This window comes from Larus michahellis, chromosome Z (assembly GCF_964199755.1).
Source record: "Larus michahellis chromosome Z, bLarMic1.1, whole genome shotgun sequence".
In the NCBI taxonomy this organism is placed as follows: Eukaryota; Metazoa; Chordata; class Aves; order Charadriiformes; family Laridae; genus Larus; species Larus michahellis.
This window is the reverse complement of record NC_133930.1, coordinates 27,164,100-27,178,958: the sequence shown is the minus strand read 5'-3', so window position 1 is coordinate 27,178,958 and position 14,859 is coordinate 27,164,100. Positions and strand designations below refer to the sequence as shown.

The 14,859-nt window shown below is 37.4% G+C and overlaps 1 protein-coding gene across 3 annotated transcripts in view; it reads right to left on the bottom strand.

The window, feature by feature from the left end:
* CERT1 (ceramide transporter 1) overlaps positions 1 to 14,859 on the bottom strand; it is a 73,621-nt gene that overhangs the window by 31,020 nt on the left and 27,742 nt on the right. Inside the window, exon 1 of one of the 3 annotated variants that reach the window (XM_074569338.1) lies at positions 2,513 to 2,942. The exons of the other annotated variants lie outside the window; for them this stretch is intronic. Within the exon in view, the coding sequence (XP_074425439.1) occupies positions 2,513 to 2,545 (33 nt within the window). The 5' untranslated portion in view covers positions 2,546 to 2,942. Of the gene's footprint in view, positions 1 to 2,512; positions 2,943 to 14,859 lie in introns of those variants that run through there. 3 annotated transcript variants of the gene reach the window in all.

The window sequence follows — 14,859 nt, the reverse complement described above, 5'->3', positions numbered from 1 at the left end:
AAGCAGCAGCGGTGGAGAAACCCAGTTAGAGAGACACAAAGGTATGACTGAAAGGAAAAATGAAAGTCCGAGAGTTGCCACATTAATTCCTGAATGAACATGACTGAATGAGATTATCCAACAAAACCAAGCAAGAAGGACCCAAGAGCCAATTTCCATCTGTCCCATTTAAAGAATGAGGTGGAAGACAAGAAAGTATTGAGAAAACAGAAGAGAAACAGGATGAGTATCAAAAGTAGAACCAAAGCTGAAAAATGAATATGACCAAGAAATGCAAGGTAGTTAGAAAAAAGAACTCCAAAAGTCTTGGTGGGAGAAGGCTAAGTGATCATCAATGTAGAATAAAAAAGGGCACTTGTAAATTCAAAAGATTTAATAAGGTATATCTTAAATTCTTTGCTTAATTTAGCAAAAAATCAGAAATACTGCAACTTATCTGAACTAGCATTATGTTTAATGACAGCTTAAAGTGAAATGAAAGAACACAGATATAGTTTCCTTATTAAGTCCTTGATTAATACATCCTTATAAGGTTTATTACATTTAGTAATTTCTGCTATAAATCATGCATTTAAAGCTATTTTATACTGAGGAAGGGTCCTAGAAAAATAGCTATATAAGTGTAGCAACCAAAGTGATAAAAGCTTACTTTTTTTTTTCCCCACAGGGAGCTTTTTTAGAATATCAGTTCAAGTGTTAAGCAGTATACTCAGTTTTGGTAATGCATTTGGGAATATTGGACCACAGTTTGAACTGCAATGCAATTAAGTGTAAAGATTATACCTTAATTCACTAGGTTGTAATTTTAAGTATAACAGAAAACAAATAATGAAGCTTTGGTTAGTTTTTTTGCAAATACTCAAGTAAGGGCTTTTGGCTCTTTTTATGCACTTCAAGTCCTCCAAAGCCTTGACGAGTGAAAACAAAGTCGGTAAGGGAATAAAAGGATTTTTAAGAGGACAAGGAAGAGTTTGGGGCATATGATTATTTCATTTTGGAAGTGTTTAATGAGCATAAATCTTAAAAGAGCATTTTATGAGTCACACACTTTGAAGCATAAAACATTTAAGATATCCTCTAAATGCAAATCTAAAAAACTTCTGTTTTACTGGTAACTTCAATGTTTACTTAATCGTATGTTAGAAATATTAAGATGACTCTGAATGTGCTTTTAATACAGTCAGTTTGACAGTGGGGACTCAAATTCTACTTTCTCCATTAAGTTGTACACACTAGAAAGAAGGTAAAACTTTGTTTCAACAGGATATGACTTAATGAACAGATTGATTTTAAGATTTACCCAAAATATCCACTGCATTTATGTCAAAGCATTTTTAGGACAGCAAATGTCTTCTGATTGCTTTCTTCTTTAAGTGAGAAAGACACACCTGTGCAAAACCTGGATTTAAGTTTAGGAAGTGAAATTTCCGAATTTCTCTATTTGAAGATTTAATTAAAGTCACATCCTAATAGTACTACTCTAGAATTTACAAGACTAGATGTGATCTTAAAAGTAGAAAATCTGGTGACTTGTATTTTAAATTTGAATGAAATACTTTTCTTCCAATATTACCCATACAGCCAATGCTCACTTAAATTAGTCCACAAAATAAAAGCTGAGGGTGAAGGAAAAAAAGCTTCTTTCCATATATCAATATGTAAGCTTGATTTTTTTTAAGGTATGTTTTCAGCAATATATTTGACTGTCATTCATGCTTGTGATTAATCAATTCCACTAAACCATTCATCCACACTTCAGAATTGTATACAAGACAGTATATACAGCTATCAGCTTGCAAACCCTACCAATAAAAAGGTACTACATTAAAAGCATTTAGGCAGTTTTAGCTATTTGCAACTACTGAGCAAATTCAGCAGACAGAACAGCAGACCAAACAGCACACAGCATGCATCCAAAGCATGCATTTACAGATCATGTTCACAAAACTGTCTCAGACAATTAAGGTTTTAATAGCCAAGGGGGAAAAATGAAAATTGCAAGAATACTTATGTGTCAGAAGAAGAAGGTAAGTATTCCTTTATAACTGATGCAGAGACAAGCCATCCAGCTCACAGCAGACACATGTAAGCAGCTTAACACAAACAACGAAAGCAGGCATCATGCAAAGCCCCACCATTCTACTACCGCAACATCTAAATGAGAGCAGGTCACTGCCGCATTTATGTCTTGCAAAGCAGATCATCATTAACTATTCACTGCAGAAATACTCAATTACTTTGAGAAGAGGAATGTTGACACAAGCTTCTTCTGTTTACGCAATTTTTAATTTCCCAAAACAAAAATTGGAAAAGCAAGGAGAGTCCATATAATAGATGCTAAGAGTCTCTGCTTGAAAAAAAATAACTTGCAGAAGTTGTATTAATTCATACCATCGAGCACTAAAGCTAAATTACCATGCTCACTATATAGATGCAGTTCTTTGAAATTCCATGCATTCGTCATAGCTTCAAAGCAACACTAAAACTGGCACTTGTTACTACATTGCAACACCTTCAGCTTTCTAAGGCGGTGCACAAAATCCATTAATCCTTTTGTTATGTCAGACGAGAGGAAAGAGCCACATGATCCAATGCTTCAGGCGATTCTGTATTGGAGCAGGTTGGTGGCATCAGCAACAAGGCAGTACATCAGAAAAACTGCTTTCAGTAAAACAGCTGAGTATTTGCAGAATCATATCGCAGACCTCCATTATGGCTCACACTGATCTGCTAGTTAAGGATTTCCTAAAGCGGGTCAGTAATACTCTCGAGTAAAGCACAGACTCATAGGAAAGCTCCCCTACTTAAAAAAAAATAAAATCAAATAAAGCAAATTATTCTCCCATGTCTCCAAGGAATTATTTTGATTATGTCTCAGTTTAGTGCCTGTCAAGCACTTCAGTGCACGTTTGTCCACCAAGGCAGTTATTTTCAGTTAGCATTATAAATTATTTATTATTTTACATAACACAAGCAGCAGGCAGCTCCTCCCTCTGAGGCATATGGCACACCCTAGGAGGTGACGAAACAAACATTAGGATACAGCGGCTCTAATCACGTTCTCTGCAGTATTTGTGAAAAATCCAACTAAAACATGCACAAGATCTAACCACAGTATCTTATGAAAAACATGCAGAAAAAAGCAAAAATGCAAAATGAAAGAGACGGAAGGTACTCTGAAAACATCTATGTTCCAAAGACAATTTTTAGACTTGCTGCAAATGCTTCAACGTACACTTGAAGAAAGAAGGGTTACTGCTAGGATGAGCCAAGGATGGCTGCAGACAGTAATACCACCACAGACACTACAGTCCACGATGCATTTCTGAGGACAGAAGTTAAAAATACAATTAACATGTGTCTGTAGGTCTGATTTTTCAATTGTTCCATAGCTGCTGACAATGGAAATTTAAGGTTTAAAAATCAAGGTAGTTATTAACAGGAAGGCAAAGATGAGAATTTCACAATCCAGGCCACAGCAGCTAGATGACAGTTCCCCTGCCTACAGCCCTCCCAAGCACAGTGCAGGAGACTACTTTAGAAAGCAAAATACATGACCTTTCTTTGCACCTGCAAAACACAGGCAAAGAAATAGACATATTTTTCCTCCAGTAGTAATAAATGTTGCAATTCCATAGTAAATAGCATACTACGTGCACAGGAGGGAAAAAGACTTTAACAGCTGCATGAGCAGTACAGAGGCTGATAAGCCCTCAAACCACATACTGCTTTCTAAAGAAAGGGAAACGGTCGAGAAGCAATATCAACACAAATAATTGCAGAAACAAGAGAAGACAGGTTGACAAAGAGGCAACTAAAGGCAAGTGACTGACCTTTGATAATTCTTATCCAGGTAGTTCACACCCATGATTACTTGCATGGATGTGTACTGTTTTTCCATGATTTTTCTTAACTTTTAATGTACACAGGAAAACTATTCACCAAATATTATTCAACATCTTTAAATGCTAAGATGCCACAAAAGTTGAATAGGGAGAGGCAGCCACTCCAAAATTAGAACGAAGAACAGCCAGGATGCTGAGCAGGAGGACACCCAAGAGCCCACAGAATAGGTAAGCAACAGAATGTCTTTACTGTCCTGCTCCTCAGGCTTGGGAACCACTCTGTCAAAGTGCAATTTTACAGAATAAAACTCTTCCCTCAGCCAAAGTACCAAACCCGACGCTGACAATAATGGCATCCCTCTATATACTGACTTAGTAACAAAACTAAAGCAGCTTGTACTGTTGCGCCATGAGGCTATAGCAAGACTGCGAGAGGGCTACATTGGTCCCTTCTATGAATCTGGGCTATCAGGAGAGGGTCAAGTAAGATGCCTAGAGCTACACAAGCACTAGGAATCTCTATTCTGCTATCAGAGACTGTCAGGAAAAGCACTGATGTTCTTGCCCCAGCTCCCAATACACTGAAGTAAGTGTTCTTACTTGCTTTGATGCTTTGACAGCTAGAAGGAATAGTCATAAATTTTAAAGAATGAGTTCATTCAAATACACGCTGCTTTATCTTGGTTTAAGGATATTCCTTGCACAACTGCGCCTTTAAAAATCATAACAGTTCTGAAGCTAACAGCAAGCGCTTCCCATATCTTTCTTTTTAATGCTTATACAAAGTTACATAATAAACTGCATTTAATAGTTTTATTAAATCATTGTTATGTATAAAATTTTAAAGGGAGTGTTGCCAGGGACAGTGCACAAGTGCTGGCAGGCAGAGTAGCCAAGAGGCAGCAGGAGAACCCCTGCAGCAGCCAAGGACCAGCCTCTGTGTACCCCCTGGTGAAGCGCCCACCACGCTGAGGGAAAGCTGGAGGGAAAGGTGGGACAGGGCACGCAGGGGCAACTCAGCAGCCACCAGGAATGAACTGCATGCCCTGTTCACAGATAACAAACAAATATGTAAGTAATATCTTACATATCCTTCAAAATGGCAGGGAAGGAATGATTGCCTCATACTCCATTTGTTTGTTTGTTTTTAACCTAGTAATATAATACTTCACTACCTTAAATATCACCTCTATGTAGAAATGGAAAAACACACCCACAATCAGTGCTACACCAAAGAAATCTTGGGCTAGACGAGATTTGGATTTCCAAGGAGAGGCCATGGTTAAACAGCAAAGTGGGGTTTCTTTCCACCTTTGCAGAATGTTACTTTTTGCAAGTCTGAGACAGTTTTGGTCTTGGACTTGAGAAGCCTACGCTTTGCTTATACAGAAGAAACATGAGAAAACCATGAGAATACATTCAGCTTAAACTGCAATCTTACAACAGTAATTTGGAAAAAGGTGGGGAAAGAGAGAAGTTTACTTTCAGCACAGTGCTTGTTTTGCATCTCACACCTTATCAAATCTAACACGTTTTTCTTGACTTTCAAAACCTATTCCCTATTCTCCTTATTTCCTTCTTGCTGTAGCCCTTGTTTTCATCAGGTCTCAACACTCACTTCCCTCAAAACCAAGGGAGGCTCACTGCACCCGTTACACAGTTGAGCATAAAAGCTTATACAAAATAAGAGACTCCCCAGGACGTGCATCTTTTTATCAGGTTCCTGGTATAGCTTCAGATTCCTCATGTTGTCAAGGGTTGAAGTTTCATAAAAACAGTCCTATTTGTGTCAGTTATGTTTGTTTAGAGCCCAGTCTGGTTTAAAAGGCACACAAAATTCTGCCATCAGAGAATGCTTTAGGCCTGTTTCCAGCAATATTATCAATTTGACAACAGAAATATTCTGTGCCTTAAGATCAAACTAATTAGGCAATAATTCTGTCCAAAGGTAATTTTCTTTTTTTTTTTTTTTACGAAAGTTTAATAGACTAGAAAGTATCAATTTAAAGTTCTAAGCAGATAACTATATAAACTAAAAAAGAACAGTTCTGCGTGACATGCAGAAAATAACTTAAATGGTAAGAAATATTTGCAAGATCTTAAGTCAAACACCTGATACACAATGGATGTACCAACATTTTTAAAAAGTTAAATGAAAACATTAATTGGTTTACAAAGATTAGCACTACCCAGTTGTATAATTCTCATGTTAATTTGCTGGTCAAGAATAAGTCTAACATGATAAAACCAAAATGCTTAAGTGACAAATTATCTTAACATTTCCTATGTTTAGACATAAAACCTAATCCCAGACACAGAAAGGCAAAGACATGCATATAGTGCAGTGCCCACCTCAAAAAAACTTTAGAAGCAAATTTAGATTATGCTAAGAGCTCTGTATGATTGAGCATCACATACGAGGCACATCCGAATAGCTAAAATGATGAAAATTCAGATAATTTCCAAAAGCTTCTTGAATCACCCACCTGAAGCATGAGAGTATGTCCACAAGATATCATAATACACTGTGTTCTAACAGGTCAGGAAGGGGCAAATTAAGTTTACCGGTCCTCATATTACTTCTGAGTTAGTTTATTCCTGTGCAAGCGTTTGAAAAGTTACCAGTTCACGGGTTTAAACTCCCCAGGTCAATATCCTGTGTGACCACTAGAGGGAAACAGCAAAACGGAAACAGGCACGTCTAAAGGTTACTATTGGTCAAAGCCCAAGAGTAACCCTTATCCTGTTTCTGCTGCAGTCCCTCTGCACATAAACCTCCTTTCCTTGGCAGACAATTAAAAACAGAGCAGTTTTACCTTTAGCCTTTATAATTACACTTGAGACACATTGCTAAGTGAGGACAAGGTTTACCACACAGTATGCAAGAAGTAACAATGACATCTATTGCTAAAACAATGGCAGTTAGAAGTTTTAATAGAGATTAATTAAATTATTCTGAACTCACACCTTTCAGCCAGTTCAAAACAGTGAAGGAATTAACAACACGTTAGTTTCCATTTAAGATTATCCAAAGTCATTAGCACCAAATTAAACACTCTGACAAATGTTTAGGCACAGATTTCTTAAAACTTGGTCTAACACAAAGCAGTTAGGCTCATCATAATTTAGCTTTAAAAAAAGAACATTTAGTATGTGACATACAGAAAACTGGGCATCTCTGTCTCAAGTACCATGTCTGAGTAGAAGACTTTTCTTCACATTCAACTGTTCAGCCATTAATTAGTCTGCAGCTGTCAAACATACAGCTCACAGTGAAAAGGAGGTTTGTCTACCAGCCCAATGAACAGGCACAGGATTTCTTCATGTACAGAGTAGGCATTAAGCAGGTTCTCACCAAACTAGTTTTCCCTGTATGCATATGCACTTTGAGAAGCATAAGAAGAAACAAAGTTCTAGCTAAACCCTTCCAAACCCACAAAAAGTCATGCAATAGTGATATAGAGACATTTATTTTGAAATAAGTTATCTATTCTATTCATAATGCTTAAGTTTAAGCAGGTTTACTCAGGAGTTTGTAGAACTGGTTTATGCAATGCAACTTTCAGAAAGCTAATCTTTTAATAATTAAAGTGTTACCTGACGTTACACACATCAGTAAACATCAGTAAAAATATTAAATTCAACTTCATCTGCCAATACAAAAACACATCCGTCCCATCTTTATTCATTCATGCAAAAAGAAACAGACTGCTTTTATTTGCTGAAAGCCGACACCCTCTGTGCAAGACAATAGGAAAAACAACTTCAAGTACAGCACAGGTCTCTACAATAAGGTGACCTGTCCTGCCCTTGAAGGAAAACCCAGGAACTGGTGGAAAAACAGTTCACCAAAGGCTGCTTCTAGTGCACCAGAAGAAAGCAAACCAGAGGATCTAGGCTCTAAAATGCTCAGGACTTTGAAGATAAGTATTATCATTGGTTTTATATAGGATTGTAGCACTGTCAGCCATCATTAAGATTGTACATTAAGCTGTGGGTCACCATTTTTGTTCTTACTGCTTTCCAGAGGGGTAAAAAAGTACAAACAAGATAAAGGATGACAGTTCAGTGCTGGGTACCAACAGAAAAACCTCCTTGCAATAAGCATTAGAGAATAGTGTACTGCTGATAAAGCAATCAGTTTAGCAGCCTGTTCTAAGTTAGTCGTCTAGTAACTGAACTGTCTCGTTTTGTGACAGCACCACTGTATTTTGTAGGAGCACTTTCTGCAAGAACTTGTGCCTTAACTGCACACTGTACTATGAAAAGTCCAGGCAACTGCATAAACACATTCAATATGTATGTCCTCAGATTAGCCAATATATTCTCTACATACTGCTAAAGTCCAATCCCATTGCTGGTTCCCTTACGGTGGTGTATCCCTGAAGAATTCATCATAAGAAAGTCACCCCTGTGTTAAGAGCTCACAAACTGGTCAAAACACTGATGCTACTGCCAGCAGACACAGAAGTGGGTCTATGGGGGAGTGATGTAAGACAGAAGGACAATTGCCATATTCTTGCTGTTACCTGCTTTGAATTCCAAAACATTAAAAGCTGACACCACTCCATTGCTAAGAGAGGGGATGATGGTGGGCAAGACAAGGCATTCCCTGCCCATGCTGCATGGCAGTGACAAAACGCATATTCTGCCACCAGACCTTCACATTCTGACAGATTTGCATATAGTCCAGTTGACGTGTGACAAAGTAGCAGTGATAAAAATGGCAGAAAAGTGAAGCTATGGTACCTACATCCAAAAGCACTCCAGACTCAAAGCTCCAGACCCACAGTCTAGGATAGCGAAGGAAAACTTTGCAGTCTGCCTGTATATCACAGGGCTTTAAAAAGACCTTTCTTGAAGCATTTTATATTAAGACACTACAAATCATTGAAGCTGGCAGAAAACCTTTTCATCCAGGTGACATGAAATACAAATTTTGTTTCTAATTGCAGCCTCGTGTCACATACTGCAGACTTCCTTTTCTTATGACCAAGCCCAAACACATAATAGAGCATGTTTCTGCTCCAGGTGCATCACCTGCCTACTCACATGGATACTCCAAGAAGAGATGCTATGTATGACTGGTACTGTTGGCTGAACACTCTTGATCTGTTCAGATATTTGTCTACCAGGCATGATGGCCTCTTTTCAAGAATTAAAATACAAACCAGCCCTGTAAGTCTCTGAAGATCAGATACACTTACACAAACCTTCAGTCCTGTGTGTTGTTTGATTAGATTATGGGAATAGTCTAAATACCTATTGTTGCTTATCTTTGCACTTTCTTTTTACATTTCAAAATGACAGGTTTACCTGACAGATTTCCTCAAACCTTCTAATACCACTAAACATATGAAACAGATACTTTATTTTCTGCTTAACCTTGTTTAGCGTATTTGAGGGAAGGTAGAAACAGGAATGTAAGTAAGTACAAGCTGCACCTTCAAATAATGCAAGAATAAAGCAAAAAATCAAGGAGACAGAGTTTAACCAGACCTTTTATTCAAAGTCTGAAAACTACCAAACTGAGCCAATAAAAATTCACTTTGTTAAAAAAGAATAATTTCAAGATAGGAATGAGGAATCCTTTTGCTGTGAAGTAGAAAATACTATGAACGTGAACAAGGAAGAACTGAACTGCTATATAAGAAATGTGGTTTTATCATGGAATCAGAATGACTAGGTTGAAAGATATCTCTAGTACCACCTCCTGTTCAGAGCATGTCCAATTAGATACCCAGGCCTCCACCCCATAAGGATGCATTCTTCAGAGAATTGTAATATCTATTTTCAAGCCAAAGTGATTGTTATGAAACATAAATGGAACACACAGGCAAAGAAAGACTGGGCTGGTCGAAGTGAAACAGTCTGCACTGTTTATAATTAATCAAGTGTGTTGGTCTGGAATGGACTGAAAGCTTTAGTCCAGCTTTAAACAGTCTTAACTGTAACTACTTATTAATAAAGCTGCAACTTACAGCTGCCATTCAAACATGGGCCCAAGAGTGGCAAAACGGTGCCAAGACAGACAAAGAACTATTTTTTCCTGTCCTAAAAGGGAAGTTTCAACAGTTTGGAAGTGACAGCATTTAGGTTTGCTGCATACGCCTGTGTAGTCAACTGAAACTGCTGATTTGCTGGCTTTACCCTAATGTCTTCTTTCAGGAAATACAGTTTCCAGGAATAAGTGCACTTAGCAAATTTAGTAACATTAAATGACAAGCAATGTCATATGTATTAAAGAGTTCCTGGTGGTAATAGTGCTAAAATAATGGAATGTGTTAAGACATACCCAAGCTTATTTCTCCTCCTCGAAGGAGCATATTTGATTCAATTTTAACAAAAGAAACTTTTGTTGTTTCCAGTAAAAGACTAATAACTTGAGAAATACATCTAATCTTCCCCTGAAAGCACAACTTCTCTACAACATCTACGAGTTCTACTATCACTATTGTAACATACATCAGGGAAAGTGGCTCTTATCAGCTGAGCAGCCTCAGCTGTACTTGCTTACTTAAACCAGCAATTTTAAGGTAATACACAAATCCCCACAAGTTATTTCAGATAGGGTGGAATGAAAGATAGACACCTCTCTCTTTATTCCTCCCCACCCTCAAAATTTTTTGATGCCTGTGTTCACAGCAATCAATATAGGACATTTAAATACTAGCAATTAAATAGTAAACCTTTCTTTCTCCCCTCCCATTTAAAACAGGTATGCTCAAGACACCAGAATTTTGATTCCCCTGCAGTAAGTCCATTCACCTAGACAACACTAAAGTGATAGCAAAGACATTTTCAAGCATTATCTGTTTTCAGAGAGAGGAAGTTATCTTTTTGTTGTCCTACAGTGGAAATTATATTAGAAGAATTACTTTAAGAGTTTCCAATAATGGCAAGTGGACATGGAATTTTAAAAAAAGGCAGAAGATGCCCCAAGTCTTGTTATGTTTTTAAAAGAATTCCCAAGCTCTTTACAGTCACATTAGCTCTTGCAGCTATTGTCCTTTTCAGGAGGGGGCACAAGGATGGTGGAGTGCCTACCTGTGTGTCTGTCTCTCTCAAAAGAGCCAAAAAGTTAGCTCTGTTGAATGTTACTGAATATGTATCATTGCTACTTGTGCACCCCACCCATGTGGCTGAGCAGCATCTACTCCCTATGGCTAGGGTGTAACTGGTATGTTAGTGTCAATCCAATGAGTTTCACTGTAATGAAAGCTGACTGAAGAAAAGCCACCCCATACAAAGTCTTTCTAGAAAGAAAAAGACTGCATTTGGTAGATGGAGGCATACACAGTATCCAAGATTTTTCTATTAAACTGTTAATGCACAGTACTGTTTGAGCTGATGAGTAATAATTCCGAGTAAACAGCATGCAGATCTATTTGGCAAGTGTCAGCTTTTAACTGTTTAACCACTTTAATACCAAGAGCTTTCCCTGATTTTAAGGGGCATTTACCACCAAAGTGAAGCTTGACACAGGACTTTCTCAATGAACAATATTGTTTTCAGGGAGACCGTGCAAAAATGTGCTGCCACTCTGGCACAGGGAGCTTGACTCCTAGAACTACTGTGTGTCATTCTGACAGTGTCAAACATTGACATTTGCTTATTTCTATTAAATGGAAGTATACACTATCAAAATGATCTACCACAGTTGCTTTCAAAGTGAATTAATAACACCTTTGAGTTTACTTCTAGAATCCCACTTGTTTATGGAATTGAGAGTGGTTATTTACTGCACAGCCAGCTGCATGTTGAGCCTAGTAGCTTAGTTCCAGTCACCTCAAGACAGCATTAGACTTGGCACCAAGTTTATTTTAGCCATGTACATCACCCTTCATTAAATAGCATTACAAAAATATTGACCGACATACGCTTAACAGCTTAGCAGTAGTGTCACAAGCCTTTCATGTTACCTGATACCAAGTTCGCATTTTTACAAGTGTTTTCTTTCCCATGGTATTGCATCCACAAGGCAACGCTCTTGCTAATTTGCTCTTTGGCCTGTAATTTTCAGGCATTCTTCAGATATTTCAGAATATTCTGGTTCATCAGTCTGGCTATACTGATCACATCAGTGATCAAAAGGTTACTTTAACCTTTATGTGCATTTGAATTTTCAGCCAATTCATATATTTAGGTAATTTAACGGAAAGACAAAAGTAAACCATCTCAACTAAGTTCACTACCTTTTGGAGGTAGGGGTTTAAGAGAAGGAGAGTTCAAGACCTTCTAAGATTATGAAGACTACCTGTTAATGCTTTGACTAGATGAATGAGAAAACTTTTTAATTAGGAACATATGGCAGACAGTGATCACAGCTTTCATGGATACAAAGATTTAAGATTACCCTAAGGTAATCTTATACATGTACATATAAAGCTTCAGACTCAGATAAACAGCTCCCAACAGAACAACAAGCAAGCTCAGCTACCAACCAAGATACCACTAAACGGTCTAGCCTTTCTTCATCCATACAGTTGCCATACTTTAGAAAGTACTAGAAGCAGCACAATCACTTAAGAAAATGAACCCAACCCAAGCAGCACAAAGAGTTATTCTTGGAAAAAAACCAAAAACTCAAGACAGCAAAGTTAGGAAGACTGAACTTGACAGAAGAGCAGCAAAAACTTAACACTTGTGAACACTGGAGAAAAACGAAGTTCAAGGTTTACTTGGTTATAGGAAATGTACTGCACAAGTACAGGACAGGTAGCAATCTGCAGATAGTTCTAAAGATGGATTGGATTTAGTGGCTCTCAAGCTGAGTAACTAAAAAAAAATACCCATGATGTTGCAAAACATGGTAGTTGACAAGAACCATAAAATAATCCTGTGTTCTATACAACATCTCTAAGATTCTCAGTAGGAACACTGAGTCTAATTTTGGTGCTTGTACCTCAAAGAAAGATGAGGACTGAGTTTGGAAGAGAGCTATACAAGGTAGCAGGGAGTTGTACAAGATGTCCACATGAACAACTGAGGAATGGGGAACTGTTCAGGCCAACATAAAAAGACAGATTAACTGGTCAGAATTTTTTTGCTCTGGCATCTACTGCTAATAAAATAATAACATGAGAAAGTTATCTCCATTAGCATTTTCCAGTGTTTTCTTAGCACAGCTAACTAAAAATAATCTCATAGATCAATATTTACATACAGTATTCAAGCAAAAGATTGACTTAAAGTATTGTTAATGTGAAATTTCTTAAGGCAGCTATTAGGTTGAAGGAATGGGTAGATGTACTTGGGTCTCAGTCTGAAGGTGAAGCATTGCAATTACAGAACACAGGGAACCAAAATACTCTGGGTGCTTATCATTATGTTGGAAGTGAAATTTAAGGTTTGCTCTGAGTTTCAAAAAAGTTCCTCCTGCATAACCTCTAATACTTGAGGTCATAAGAGAAATAACAAAGCCAGAAGGCCAAGTTCAATTAAGTACTTCAATATTTTACCTGATGTCCTTCATACTGAGAAGCTGAAGGGTACTACCAACAGATTTAAGCAATCTGACATTAACTCAGCCTTTTAGCATTGGAACAACTAGAGCATTTTGAGGAGGCTCTTTTAAGAATACTCTGTGGGTTATTTTGTTATATTTAAGATGCTTCTCAAGTGCACAGCATTATGGTGCTCTGTTTTTAGACATTGGGAGTTTTGCTTTTGTATGGTGTTGCACTCACGTTAGGCTAGCCAAAGTACACCTCTACCCCTTGTCCTTTCCTTAGACACCCACATAATGGCTGCCTTTTCTCCTTCAACATCACAATGGCTGTTAGTACTAGTATTTTTCAATGCCTAACAGCACATTCAGGAGCTCCTTTAGAACAGTACACTGACAAGAGAAAACACAACATGCAGATGACCTTAAGGGTGAAATTAATGACTCTTAACACTTTGTGCACAAGGTAACTGTTAACTTTTTTTAGGTTATGTGGAAAAAAAGAATCACATTTTATGTGGTTAACAAGCATTTTGTGAAAATTTCAAGCTGACAATAGGGTGGGGTTTTGTTTGTTTGTTTGGGTTTTTTTCCACAACGGAATTCTAAAGTGCCCTTATTACCTGCAATCAAAGTTATGCTGTTTAAAGTTCACCCTGCAGTTTTCTAACTTAATTTATGAACTAGGACCCAGATTCAGAAAATAATAATCTCAAAACTAAGCATCCCAATTCTAGTTTACTTGTTTGGAAATGTATCAGTGTTTAATAAAGGAAACAAGTAAACTGTTTTAATACTTATGCATAAATTTGACTTTACTAGCCTGCCAAATGCAGTTTTTTTGTTTAACCATCTTAACTAGATCTGTAATTGAACAATGCAAAAAAACTGGGATATGAAGCTTCTGAGTCTGACAAATGATAATTTAAAAGTCAAGTTGTAGTACATATTGAGAATTTCACAACATTAGAATTACAAGCTAAACTATCTTCGACCCCCCTGAGGTTGGCACACCTCCTTCCCCATGCTATTTGGGGAAAAAAATTGCTCATAAAGAGACATTTCATAAGTTTTACTATTCTCAGTGTTTCTGTATAACCTAAGTAACTCACAACTACTCTCCTAGTGTCTAATCAACAGTAAAAAGAATGAAGGAATGACTACTTCAAGGTAGCCACTTAACACCTTTCACAGTCAGACTTTGAAATTCATGCCTCTTGCTCTAGATAGAAACACCTTGTATATCATCACTTCAAAATGAAAAAGGGAACCTATGTATTCCTTACGTGCCAAATTTGTTGGGTATCTAGATATCCCTCAGAGAATAACTTTTTCCAGGTTGACACGCCAAAGACAGGTCTTGTAATAAGTTCAGCAAGACTTAAAACAGTATTTCAGTTTGATAAACACAAGATTTTGAAAATCCAAGACTTAAAACACCTTCAATTGATTCTGATGAAGAGTCACAAAGTCAATAATGAACACATGCAGAACTTCTTAGAAAAAATTAAAAGTAAGATGGAACAAAATGGGACAAACCTAAGCTGATGCGGAGTTTCTCATGGA